The sequence below is a fragment of the Podarcis cretensis genome, assembly GCF_951804945.1.
Source record: "Podarcis cretensis genome assembly, chromosome: 6".
Lineage (NCBI taxonomy): Eukaryota > Metazoa > Chordata > Lepidosauria > Squamata > Lacertidae > Podarcis > Podarcis cretensis.
The window spans coordinates 49662359-49677173 of NC_137175.1; the positions used below are offsets into that span (position 1 = coordinate 49662359).

The 14815-nt window shown below is 42.1% G+C and overlaps 1 protein-coding gene across 2 annotated transcripts in view; it reads right to left on the reverse strand.

Moving 5' to 3' along the window:
* Window positions 1-13272, reverse strand: part of SORT1 (sortilin 1) — a 52670-nt gene extending 39398 nt beyond the window's left edge. For both annotated transcript variants that reach the window (XM_079980285.1, XM_079980284.1), the window contains exon 1: window positions 13029-13272. In XM_079980285.1, the coding sequence (XP_079836411.1) occupies window positions 13029-13211 (183 nt within the window). In that variant the 5' untranslated portion in view covers window positions 13212-13272. The remainder of the gene's footprint in view (window positions 1-13028) is intronic.
* Window positions 13273-14815: the final 1543 nt, after the last annotated feature.

Sequence of the window (14815 nt, forward strand, 5' to 3'; positions counted from 1 at the left end):
GCAGCAAGAATACTGATTGCGAAACATTGGAAGACACAAGATCTACCCACTCAGGAAGAATGGCAGATGAAGATGATCGACTATATGGGACTGGCAGAAATGACCGGCAGAATCCGAGACCAGGGAAAAGAGTCGGTGGAAGAAGATTGGAGGAAATTTAAAGATTATTTGCAGAAATATTGCAAAATTAATGAATGTTAGAATGTTGTTGGACAGAAATTAAGTGGTTACCAGCTGTAAAGTAAAAGTGGAGTAATATTAAAATAAGTTATAAATAAGTTAAAATAAGGATTTGCTGAATTAAGATTTGAACTGGAATACAAAAGGGGGAAGTGAGAGGAGGTTCGAGAAACAAGGTAATAGAAATAAGTTTTGGAAACTATATTTGTTTTGTTTTGTTTCTTCTTTTTTGATTGTGTACTTTTGTATTTTTGTATTTTGTATTAAATTGGAAAATCTAATAAATATCTATTTAAAAAAAACAACAAAGTGGCAGCAATCTGTACTAGAAGCAAGACCAGGAAGCATGTGAGGACTTCCTCAGTCGGGGGAAGGACAAAAACTCTGTGGGAACAGCTATGCTGCAGAGAGTAGTAATCACAGAACCAGGAATGATGGTGGAACTGTCAAAGTGAGTGAATCCTCCATTCAGGAAGGGTTTGATCCTGAACTTCACCCTCAGTGGAGACATGTACTGGAGCTTCTTTAAGATCTGAGATAGTCTTCCGCTGTGTTCAGGCTATTACTGAGTAGAAACCATCTCTAGAGATGCTGGTTCTGAGATAATCCCCTACTTCTTCTTTTATTTTTCAGTCATGCTTTCAGTGACAAATATGACAACTTATCATTGGCCATTCATTCCAATGTACTTGTGTCAATGTACTTGTCCAGCAATGGGGAAAGTTCCTCCAAGGTGAATTCCTAGGCCGATATCTTTACCAAGGTATGCACTTGGACTTCCACACCTAATGAGTCAAGTCAAAGCATCGGAGCAACTGTCTCCACAACAAGGTTTGGGAGAAATGTTGATACCAAACCAGTCAGCACTAAGTAAGACCAGAGGCACACTTGTTGTAGAGGGTATGCCAACTGCCACACTGGACAGTGTCTTAATTTCACTAGAGGAAACCACCACAGCACTTGCAACAGTCCACCAAGGCAGATTCAGCTGTCAGTAAAGGTAAAGGTAGCCCTGACCATTAGGTCCAGTCGCAGACAACTCTGGGGTTGCGGCGCTCATCTCGCTTTATTGGCCAAGGGAGCCAGCATACAGCTTCTGGGTCATGTGGCCAGCATGACTAAGCCACTTCTGGCAAACCAGAGCAGCGCACGGAAACGCCGTTTACCTTCCCGCTGGAGCAGTACCTATTTATCTACTTGCACTTTGACGTGCTTTTGAACTGCTAGGTTGGCAGGAGCAGGAAACGAGCAACGGGAGCTCACCCCATCATGGGGATTCGAACCGCCAACCTTCTGATCAGCAAGCCCTAGGCTCTATGGGTTTAACCCACAGCACCACCCGCTGTCAGTGGCAAGAGTGAAAGGATTGAGATGCAGCAGAGTTATGTCACAGTAGAGCCCTGATAACTTGAGCCTCAGAATTCATCACAAGAATCGGCTACCAGAAGGTCATAGAAAGCCAAGACAGACCTGTCTGTGTGTCTGCCTTGTGAACTTTTGACAAAGAGGGAAGGTGTCACAATGTGCCACTCATTAATGCAAAGGTGGCAGCAGTAGTGTCCAAATGAAGGAACTACTGCTACAAATAGAGCATTCTATCAATAAAATATTCATTGAGAGAGAGATCACTGTATCATAAGTCTCCTGTCAACACTAACGGAAACACGAACAAGCACAGGGAATCACCAAAAGAAACAAAATGAAACTCATTGTAGACTGAACAAGAGAAAAGAGAAAGGAATCTAGATTTTAACTTTCCTCCTGGGGGAAAAAAAAGAAAGTTTAATCTGCTGCAGCCATGGAGGAATTGAATGGGAATGCAAGGGTCATGGTCCTCCTGAGAATATGCCCAGAGTGCAGGCCTCCCACCAAAAATATTAATCATCTAGGCCTAGAGCAAGGATGAGGAACCTGTAGCCCTCCAGATGATGTTGGACTCCAACTCCCATTAGCCCTAGCCAACCTAGCCAACGGTCAGGAACGAGTTGCAGTCCAACAACATCTGAACGGCCACAAGTTCCCAGCCCTGCTCTAGAAAGTCCTAGACTTTGGCTGGGTATAAGCACAGAACCCATACATGGGACTCCACAGAGACCACAAAGAACAATCTTCTCTCCTTCTACTGCAAATATTTAGTGACCAAGATATGTTCAGCTATAGTTTCTTCCCCAGACCAGCAGAAGAAAATGAAATTATTTTAGACAAAACTAGTCTATCTTTTCATTTAGTCAACTGTGAGCATAACTACACCTTGAGAGGCAATAATGGAATCCCCAACCCTGCATTTGCCTTGTAATGTTAACATGGAAACAAGGAAAATGCTTAAACCTTCCCCACCCAATGCTTCTTCTTGGTTTCTGTGCTACAGCCAAGTCCAGGGCCAGAAGTAAGTTCAGCGTGGTGGCTGAGGTGGGGGTGGAGTGGGGAGAGAAAAAGAACCCCCCAATATTACCATAATGATCTTGGCAAATATGTGTTTCTCCAAGTGTTTGGTAACATACACTGCTGCCCTGTTTCTTCTACAACACATTGGATAGCTATTTAATTGCAAGGAAGTTCAGCACTCCCAGAAACTTGTTCAAACCCTGAAAAACCGGTCTGTCCAACAAACTGAGCCAGAATCCATGGACACTGCCCATCTTATTAAAGGTGAAGCTATCATGGCTTACAATTGTTTTGAAACTAAGGTTAGATTGGATATGATTGCAAAACGATTTCTAGGAAAACCAAGGTTGCTTTACATATTTAAGCACACAGCATTCCCAAGTATCTCTCTCTTAGATATACCAGTATGTTGCATTGCCATATGGACTACTTCTCATTTTCTTGTGTTTTCCATGTATTGTTTTGCTTTTCAAATATGGGACAAGGATGTTGCTCTAATCATTAGAATCTAATGCAGTAATGCACAGAATGGCATGAACTACATGATTTTCTTATTCTCTTCCATGAACAAGAGTAATGTCCATAGTATGATGTGTGCAATTCCATTTTACAGGAAAAAATGAAAGCCCCTGCATATATATATGCAACCCGTTGGATAGGAGGGGAAATGTTATTTCCTTTTAGATACTCTTACATAATGCAGTTTTAAAACCAAACACTTTTGCCAGCAGCATCAACACAAATGTTATGTGAGCTGACAGTATAAATGTCCCATGCTGTTAAGTATGGGGGTCAAAATGCACCTGGGAAGACTGTTTTAATCCGACTTTCAAGGCATGTGCACATGTGTGACTGACAGAGTGCATGTCTTGCACTGAGTACATTATGGATGCACAGTCATACCTTGGGTTACAGGCGCTTCGGGTTGTGCAATTTCAGGTTGCGTGCCACGCCGAACCCGGAAGTACCGGAATGGGTTACTTCTGGGTTTTGGCACTTGCGCATGCGCAGAAGCACTAAATCGTGCTTAGCGCATGCACAGAAGCACTAAATCACGCTTTGCGCATGCGCAGAAGTGCCAAATCGTGACCCGTGCATGCGCATAAATGACGCTGCGGGTTGTGAACGCTGAGGGGGTTGCAAACGTGCTTCCCGCATGGATCACGTTCGCAACCCGAGCGTCCACTGTATTGCTTTCACACTGGTTACATTTGCTGCATGAAATACTGGCACTTTTCACAGGAGTCATGGCACATAGCACTGTCCTAAGCAGCTTTTGTATCAGTGACCATAAATGGTAGTTCTTACAAGGTTCTAAAACATTTTCTATACTGAAGTAGGTATTTCCCAAAACTGGAAGCTTCAACAATAGGACTCAATTCTTATTAGTTGCCTCTGCACCAGATGTCACTATACTATGATACAGCAAGTGTTGCTAGTTGCATTTGTGAAATGTCATTTGCCACTGGCGAAGCAGGGAATATTTCAGGACAGGTCTACACAAATCACCAACAGCTTTGCATCTCACTTCATTTAAAAAAAAAAAAAAGCAAGTGGAGTACCTTTCTCTACAGAATCTGGTGAAGATATACTAGGCAAATAGCAAAAATCAAGCAGTATTTTGTTGAGACTGTGTGCAAAAGCAGGTTGATCAACTACTGCTCCTTTGTTATGGGCTGCTTCATGTGAAACAGTAAGCAAAGAACAAACCTTGGTGAGAGTTCATGGTTACCTAGAGAGTTCTAGCAACATGCCAAGACTAAACAAAACAAAACCCTAGCGTTATGTACTGAGTTTTAGCTAAGTGCAGAGCTGCAGTAAAAAGGAGCAGGGAGAATCAAATCAGCTGTGAGCTCCTCTCCAGGAGTCCCTGTAATTTCAAGAAGCCACAGTACAACTTACTGTGACATGCCAACCCTGTCTATAATAGATGGGCTCTCAGAGGATAAAAGGGATGTCAACTGGCTTTTGTCAATATCTTTTTCCATTCCACTCCATTGGAAGAGCCATTAGTTATGCATTACAATCCCAATTTTGCTTTTGATCTTTTCACATTTACAACAATATGTGGCAGTGGAACAAAACTCATACCTTCCCCACAAAAAGAATACTCTTTTTTAACACAAAAAGCCACAGAAAATTATGTGGAGAACATGCTGACCAGATACCACCATCTTTCTGGATTATGAAAAAAACAAAAGCACAGGTAATATAGAGAAAGTCAAGATGGGGCACAACAGCAACCCAACATGACTGAAAATGGCAACTAAAGTGGCAACATGAGGTTAGTTCACTGTGAAGTCACACAAATAGGAAACATTAATGCACAACTTTTGGTATAACTTACACTAGAATCTATACTCTACTTTCCCGTTCAGTTATTAAACCAACTTCAGCTTCATAGTATGGTATGACTAATCAGGGATCTAAAAATACAGGTAAGTTGTTCAAGTTTGACTATGGCTTTTATTAAAAATAGCTTTAGGGTCACATACTATGTAACAAAATGGTGTATTTCTATAGAACCGCCCTATTATGTCTATATCCCAATCCAGCAAAGAATGAGCATGAAAAATTGATTCCTTCTCCACTATTGTCAACAAGACTTAACAATAGTTTAGTACATGCACTTGAAGGATCCTTCACATCATCCAGAAAAACACTTATGTAAAAAAGGAAATTGTAGTTGGTTTTACTAACACACAGCAAAATAGCCAATGGAAACATTTTATGTTGAAGGAATTGGTTCCCTACCACAGATCAAAGCTGATTCTTTTGTATGTCCCCATACAATACACTGGGTGATAGCCGGCTTATCCTCACTTACTTTCCCTCTGCTCTTTCCAGGCACAGTCCACAATTTAAAGCTCTGTGTCCAAGCACCCTTTTTTTGCTCTAGAGCTTTCCCCATGAAAACTCACTCTTTAAAGATCAACTGGAGCAAATGTTAATCCACAGAAAACCTGAATTGATTCTTGCACCGATTGAGCTTTAAAGAGCGGGTTTTTGCAGGGAAAGCTCGCCAGGGGGTGGGGATGCTTAGACATAAGAGCATTTAAGCACAGACCTCTTCCTGGAAAGAACAGGGCAAAAGGTAAGTGTGGATAAGCCCCAACTCTTGATTTTAATGGGGCTCCTCTGAGTACATCTTAGTTGGATATCACCCACTGTCAGCATCTGAGGTTATAAGCAATCTTCACATATAGCATTCACAACAAAGTGAAATTATTATTAGGAGTAGAGACTTGTAATCATATTTGAATAATCACGCCACATTGCAAAAAAAAATGAGCTGCTTGCAACAAGGGAATTAACAGGGATTCTCCTGATAAGCATACCAGAAGGTTCATTCTAGATTATATCAGTGAGAATTAGACTTAAGTTATTGCACCAAACATGTGCTCTAAACATCACAGGACCTTCTATATATGTGATAAGCAACTTTTCTCAAGTTAACTTTCAGAAAGCAGAACATTGTAAGAGCTATTGTATAAGACCAGCCATCAAAGGTTTGCAGGATTAGGTATTAGAGTGGCCTAACCTTTAGTTGGACTTTTTTTTTTACTGTGCAAGTATACATGTTGCAATGTAGTGGGGGAGGTCAGTACCTAGGAAGCTGCTTCATAAAATAATTAATACAATACCAGTCAAACTAGATAGATTTTTACAGATGTAATTAGATCATTTATACCAAGGAAATAAATATAATAGCACGTTCAATGAAAGCAGTCAAAACTGTTATGAAAAACAAAATTTAAACAAGGTAAAAGTATGTTATTGAATTGCTTTGTCTTATCTTACAAGTATTTCAAATACAGTCATACCTCGGGTTGCAAACGTGATCTGTGCAGGAGGCACGTTCACAACCTGCAGTGCTACATCTGCACACGCGCGTGATGCAATTTGGCACTTCTGCGCATGCGTGTGACATCATTTTGTGCTTCTGCGCATGCATGAGCATTGAAACCCAGAAGTAACCTGTTCCAGTACGTCCGGGTTCAGCGCGGTCCGCAACCCGAAAACGCGCAACCCGCAACGTTTGTATGCCAAGGTATGGCTGTAAAAGTAATTTCCTAGCTAAATGTTGAATTTATGGAATGTAACGGGTGGCGCTGTGGGTTAAACCACAGAGCCTAGGGCTTGCCGATCAGAAGGTCGGCGGTTCGAATCCCCGCGACGGGGTGAGCTCCCGTTGCTCGGTCCCTGCTCCTGCCAACCTAGCAGTTCGAAAGCACGTCAAAGTGCAAGTAGATAAATAGATACTGCTCCAGCGGGAAGGTAAACGGCGTTTCCGTGCACTGCTCTGGTTCGCCAGAAGTGGCTTAGTCATGCTGGCCACATGACCCAGAAGCTGTACGCCGGCTCCCATGGCCAATAAAGCGAGATGAGTGCCACAACCCCAGAGTCGGTCACGACTGGACCTAATAGTCAGGGGTCCCTTTACCTTTAACATTTAAGCCACATTAAGTGCACTTTTTTGCATGTTTCCCCTAGTCAAATATTTCCGTCCAAATATATTTGGCTACTGGAAAAGCCATTTATCCAGTTCATAAGATTGTTTTTGAATTTTGGTGAATGAATGTAAGTGATGTAAAACAGTAAATCGGATCCCAATCAATAGAGGCTTTTGGGGGTGGGGGGATCAAAAAACCAAAACTCCACATAAATGCGCTAAAGCCACTAAAGGAGGAGTATAATGGAATCTCTCCTGTACGTAAAAGTTCTTATGGTAATGAGAGTTTCAACTGTATGCATCTGTATGAGTGAAGGTCCCCAGAGATATGAAGAATACACTTGATCCAAAACTGGAGCCAGAGGGCTGAAGATGAAACCAGCTTTTGCAATTCACTCCTTTTAAAATGTGCAAAAGCCCAAAAGGAAAGTATCAGAGCCAAGAATGGCTCTCTCGTCTCCAACAGGCACCATCTATTCTATCACAGTGATGACAAAACAGACACCAAAAGAAAACAGTTACAGTACACATTATTTCTTGTGCTGAGACACCAAATTCTTATGACACTTGTTTATTATAGAACCAAGCCTCACAGAAGCTTTGTACTAAAAGGGAAAAAAGCTTTGTGGACTAGAAGTGAATAACTTATTTCTTCAGCTAAGATTCTCAAAAAGATTGGTTTAATCAACATTCAAGAATTTCAAGTTGATGTACATTAGGTAACAAATACTAGTCTCCACCTTGCAAAGTTCTACTGAAGACAGAAGACATTAAGTTAACATTGAACACTCAATTCATTCCTGTTTGTTACATTTTGGCACAAGAGATATGAGAGCTAGGGAAGACAGAACTGGAGAATGGAGGTTTAATCTTGGGGTAGAGTGGCTGAAAGGAACAGAAGTAGGTGAAAACTACTATTGGCTACTGAATTTCACATTGCACCATGAGGTTTCAGGAGAATTTGTATCAATTGAGAAACATTTTTAAAATGTAAACTATCCTAAACCTAAGTACCCAAGAGAGCAAGAAGTGTATTTAAATACATAAATAAATCCTGGGATCTTTCTGTGTATATGGCAGGTTCAGAAAACAAACAGCCAGCTCATTGTAAAGAATGCATTTTGAATGCATTCTCAGCAGGCAAGATCTAATGCAGCACAAATAAGCATCTGCTTGTACCATTCCCACTTCCTTGTCTTCTCCATTCTATTTAAAAAGAGAAATAAACAGTGAGGGCTTCTTGGTGCCTTGGCCATGAAGAAGTATGAAACAGAAGTTTTGTTTGTTTTGAATTCTTCCTATTTCAAATCAGCTGTGAATGCATAGAATGAGAACCTATAGTGTCTCTCAGAAAGTGTCTTGGAGAAAAACTGAACATTATTTCTACAATTTTGGATTATATATACACCAGCTGTTTTAGATAGACCTTAATGCTCTGATAATGTGCATTAGTATGATTTTCAAATACCTTAGAAACATTTTGCTCTGTAAAATGGCCAGATGATGAATGCAAAATAAATAAAAATGCATGCAAGTAACCTTAAAAATCTATAAAATAACTATATATTGGCATTCCTCTCATTCTACTTAGTAAATGGGTGCTGAGTTGGAATAATCAGATTTTCTTTTATGTTTTAAATAATCAACAGTACTTTTAGGTTTTATGCGTTGTTTAAATTGTTTATTCATTCAATTAATCAGTGTCTTCCTGCTTATAGGATTCTCATGCTGACAAACTGTAGCACTAGACAGACCTGTGATGAGTTAAGATAATTGTACATGTACCTATGCAAATATGGCAATATAACAAACCATAAGCAAGACAGTTCTGTGTGGTAGGTGGGGGGTGGGATGCAGGGTGGAGTAGCAAAATGACAACACCCAATTATATTAGAAAAGCAGAGAACAGTTGGTGTTGGGCACTCTTCTTCTCAAATTGACACATTTTTTATCTTTATTTTACAAACAGTATCAAATGTTGAGGGGAAATACAGCATAAACTGCTACGTGGGGAAGACTATAACAGGGATTTAAGCATTGCTAACAGGAAATGATCAGGGCAGATAAGATTTTCAGGTTCACCAAATCCAGCAGCATCCTCTTAATCTTTATTTCATGGTATCATTACATTTGCCCTGTGATATAGTAGTTTACTGCTTCTACCAGAGTTTTAGCTCATTCATGCAATATTATTTAGAACTACAGTATATAAACAGCATAGCAGCTGTTATCTATGTCTCAGGGAAAGGAAATATGGCCCTTTCCCCTCTTAGGAGCAATACATTTCAGTTGAAAAGCTAAGCTATGAGAAATCCACTGAGAAAGAAATGTGCATTGTCATTGTGATCAGGAACAGAACATTAGAAGAGGGGTAAAACTTATCTAGCTCCCCCAGCAGATTACTACAACAAAACTCCTGCTTGCCTGATGAGCTTATGAAACTCTCCCTATTTTCTGTGATTGGAGCGTTCTTCCTGATCCACCCAGATTAAAGTCTCTGAAGGAATTACGATTCACCACAATCATCAGCATAATCATCAGTTTATAGCCAAGCAGGTTAATTGAAGAAAGAGGGATGAACACTCAATGCATATGTAATGACTTAAAACTTGCTTCATGAGAAGTAAAAAAGTTTGCTGGAGATTGTGGGGTGGAAAGGGAGGGAGGGTTTGGCACTTTGTGCACAACCCCAGAGTCTGTCAAGACTGGCCCGTATGGGCAGGGGTACCTTTACCTTTACTCTTCCACCTTATTCTGCGGTAGTCAGACCTCCTTCTGAACACAGTGTATGGTTCTGGACACCAGAAGCGGATTTACGGGAGCACGACCAATTCAGTCACACTGAGCATAGAGCTTCAGGGGTGCCACAGGGGAAGCTGCAACTATGATTTAGAATGGAGTGCAAAGGGCGGGGGGGGGGGGAGGACCAATTTTTGGTGTTGCACAGGGTGCTGCTGAAATTTGAGACCACAACGTGGGCAACACCCCTCAGGAAGAATGTAAACAAACTAAAATGGACTCAGAACAGGGAAACAAAGATGGTGAGCAGAATAAAGAAAACAAGTCCTGTTAGTTAAGGTTGAAGTAGGGCTGCCCTACAACCGGATTTTCCCAGACATTTCTGGGATTTCAAAGCTGGAAATGACGTCCGGGGGGAATTTCCGAAATGTCCCAGATCACAATTTGGCATTTGTCTAAAAAAAGTTTGTCTAAAAACACCACAATTTCGGTGGTTTCCTAAAAACAAGCTCAACAATTTGGGGGTGTCCTGGTTTTTACTTTTTTAAATATGACAACCCTAGTCGAAGGAACTAGGCATGTTTAGTTTAGAGAAGAGAAGACAAAGAAGACATGACAGCACCCTTCAGACTCACTGAAGGGCTGTCACATGGAAGAGGGCATGGAAGAGTTTGTTACTTCCCCAAATGGCAGGACTAGATCTAATTGGTTTAATTTACAGGAGGATAATATTTAGGTTCAACCCTAGGAAAAACTTCCTCACATTTTATAAAAAGTTTATCCCACCCCCTTTGAGAACCCTGTTAAAGCAATGAATTTATTGGCTCCAAAACACATTATGGGGCACAAAAACAACAGGCTATAAGGCATGTAATCTACTATTGTGCTACTATTTATCACTTAGTGTTTATACAACAAGAGGCTTACCATTTAAGTAAGGCAAGGGGAATGGAGAGGAAAGAAAGATGTGCATGATTAGTTAAATGACACAGCAAATACTCAACTTATTTTGTTTTTAAACACACCAACAGAAGGAACTAGGCAAACATCCAGTTTTTTAAAAAAAGTTCCAATGGTAGGGAGCAGCAAATGAGAATGCATGGAACTGGGAGGATATAATTTTGGTTTAACAGAATATAATTTTGGTTTAACAGAGGTCAAGAGAAAAGCGAAAAAAACACGGCAGTAGAGAGAAAAGGCAAAATTAATGGAGATAAAATGAGTAAAATGGTCACAACAACAATAAAATTATTGTGAGTTTAACAAAAGAAAGATTTGAGAGAAGAGGCCTAAGCAAAAGGTGTTGCAACTTATTAAAGAGATAACAAGAGTGAACACAATATTATTGGTTGCATCAAGACAGAGATAATTGTGAATGTTATAAATATAACCAAGATAAAAACCATGAAATTTAGCAGCTGAGTGAGTACTGGGAGAGAAATTAAGACTCCAATGCAACACCAAAATTACAAGCTTGAGGGATATAAAAAATAGTAGACCTACCAAGCAGAAGAAAATGTAAAGCAGGAAAAAGAGAAAGGAAGCAGAAACTTGTTTTTTTCAGAATTCAGTTTTAAGAAATGCCTAGTCAGCCAAGGAAAATAAATGGTGATGCATAGTTAAGAAAGTAATGAGATCAAGGGGGAGGAATAACCAGTAACTTCTTTCTTTCTTAACAGAAAGGCTGTAAAGTTAACTTGAAGATTCTAAGGTTGTTGTAGTAAGAAATGATTGGCTAAAAATGAGGAAATTGGTTTGAGTTAATTGCCACTCATACCATCAATAAACTTTCTCTGAGAGCAGCTGGCTGGTAGGGATTATTAAAGTACAGTAATACTCCCTTTTTGAGACACATGACAAGGGTGCACACATTTCTGTTCCATCCAGATATTACAGAGTCCAATTTGGGCAGGTTGATATAACAGGGAACAACCCCAGCCATATTACTCATACTTAGGAGTCAGGCAACAAAGCCATATTATTTGGTTAACATCCATCTCCTACATCATTCTTCCTCCTAGTCAGGGGCAATTCACAAGCCAATTGCTACAACAAGAGTTATGTAATACTCATCACTCAGTGAAGCAGTTGTATGAGTGTTTCAGCATAAGCTCAACTAACAATTCAAAGGGATTTTGCCATGTCAATCCTAAATCCACTTTCAGCAGCTTTTAAGTTAGCACAGTAAATACTGGTAAAATTGTACGCCAAGTCCATACCTGGTAGATTCAGGTGAACTGTTTATGCACCAGTATGCCCTGGTTTATGTAGTCACTAAATGCAGACTATCAAGCAGAACTTGTTTATTCTGAAGGGAATCCTTGTGCAACAGACTACAAAACTATCAGAGGCAGATTTTTGCAGGGCGGCCAATGAATATTTGCTGCAGAGCCAACTAAAGTTGAACCCCCTTCAGAAAAAGTTCCACCATCTAAACACACCAATTTAGGGCTTGTTCACGTGTATAGCAGCGAGCTTTGGGGGAATGAGTTGGTGTCAAACTCTAGAAACTTCCTGCCATGCAACTGCAGCTGGTCACATGAATGTCAGCCCCGTATACCGAACACAGCACACATCAGCTTTTAACACAAAACGCAGTGGCTGTGTGCAGTGTTGTAAACTAGCCTTTAGTCTGTGAATGTCAATGATTCTCAGCTATGAAGGTCCCACAAATGTGGGGGGAAATGCTCTCGGGACCAAACCAAATGAGGCAGAGGAGGCCACTGATCAGCTTCTGCCACATTTTAAAGCCTCAAAGCAGTCCTGAGGTTGCTCATTTGATTTGGGGAAAGTGTAGAGTCCACCCATTCCTTTTGTATCCTTTCTCCATCTGTCCTGCTTCACTATACCTATGCACCAGTCCCTCTCGTCCTTACACAACTCCCTGGCCATTCTGCACTCTCACTTCTACAGGTGTGGCTGAGCTGCATCACACCACACCAACACAAACAGACACACTCCAGCTTCTTAATGCTGCCTGCTTCCTCAGAGAGAGGTGGCTGGGCTCAACCCTCCTTTTGAGCAACGTTGTTGACCCACGCTGAAAAACTGCTGCCTGCTGCTGCCGTATCTTACGTGGCTGTCAGCGAAACGCACTCTGCACATGTTCAGAGGCGCCGACTGTGAGAGTTCTGGGGCGCCGAGGCGAGGCCAAGGCTCCCTCCCTGCACCTGCGTCAAGCTCCAGCCCGCGTCCCTCCCCTGCCTCCCCCCTCACCGGCCAGAGCGAACCCCCCCGCGTCCGCCACCTTCGCCGCTCCCTCTCTCCTCACCTGGTGGGTGCTGTTGCCCAGCACCTCCAAATCAAAGCCGCCGTCTCGCGGGCCGCACACTCCCTCGGATTCGGCCCGCCGGACCCGCGGCGGCGCTCCCGCTCCGAAGCGGAGCTCGCGGCCGTAAAGCGGGGCCGCCAACAGCAGGAGGATCCCGGCGCGCATCCAGCCCGACGGCTCCATCTCTGCCGCCGCCGCCGACAACAACCTCCACCACAGAAGTCTCTCCTCAGAGCACGGAGGCGGCTCACCCCCGCCGCCCCGCCCACCAAAGCCTCGATTGGGCTGCGCCGCTCAGGTATGCCGAAGCCATTGGCTGCGGGAGGTGGCACTCTTATCTCTCTTTCAGACAGCAGACAGCCTCTTCTGACAGCTCCTCTGCCATTCGCGCAGCGACCCCAGCCTCTATTTTCTAAGTGGTTTACAGGGCTGCCAATTGCGGCGCAGCAGCCAACCCTGCCCCCACCCCCCTGTGGCCATTGGCTACCTCCTAACACCAGCCTCCTCCTCCTAATTCTCTAGCTGGCCAGCATCACCCCACTTTGGAGAGCACCTTGCCCATTGGCTAGCTGCCTACCAGCGTTTCCCCTTACAGCTCCTAGGAGTAATCTTAGCCTCCTCGCTGCTGTGCTCCGATTGGTTAGAAGAGGGTGGCACTAAGGCTTTTTTTTTTAATTGGCGGAAATTCGATGCTGCTTTCGTCCTAGGGATTCTTGGAGTGGCTCGCAGCGTTTGGGATGGAGATTAAGACCAAGATAGGGAGACTTTTTTTCTAATTTTCACATACTGGTATTTGTTACATTTGCCCACTTATATGGGCAAGCAACTAGTCCTTTGGGGAAGGATTCATGGGGGGCAAGGCTGTGAGCCATTCTGGATTTGAAATCCTCTTCTGCAGTTAAATCACCTCCCCTTCTGGACACCTGCTGGCCTTCCTAAAAGATATGCACAAAGTCCTACTGCCTTATCAGTTTGGATCTCTGAGTCAGGCAATTTTTATGGCCATTCTCTTTCAGATGTGCTTTGAACGAGCACAGGGTCCTCGTTTGGTTTCTGTTGAAGACTCAAGTGAAAACAGCAAGCGAAAAAGCAAGGGTCAATTTACAGAAAAAGAAAAGGTCAGGTCTGTCACTTAGATTTTGTCATTTTTGAATGACTTTCTCTTCCACCCTTTTGAGTGTTAACAGATAGTCCAAAGAAAAACAAAAGCATACCAAGAGAAATGGTATTTAGATCCTTCCCAATATGCCTAAAATGTACAGTACTGCAAGACATGGGCTTAAAACCTACACCCATTTACTGAGGAGTAAATCCCATTGACTGAAGTGGATAGATTGTGCTTTTAGAGTGTGTCTTTAGAGTTTTTAGAGTGCCCCAAGCATTTTAGAGTATATTTTTTTCCACAGTAGGTTAACATGGGTTGCTGCTCTGAGAGTTAGTATATTCTATCTTGGTGCATCCAGGATCCAAGTTCTTTATTCCTCCATGATGCTTGTTTTACTTCATTGTCTCAGCAGTATGGTTAAAGCATAATCCCAGAGTCAAAAAAGCACACACAGAACATTTTGAACACCCTTTCTCCCTCATTTTCCTTTTTTCAATGATAGAAATGGCTTGACTAAATGTGTGAAGCCCTAGTATTGGAACAGAGCAAAGGATACATTAAATATTTATTCTCTCTTCACTCCTCATTGCCATAGAGCTGGCAATTATGGCATTTTGCTAACGAGCAACACAAACAGGCACATGATGTTCCTTATACTGCTCTCACAGTACTGAAGGTATAA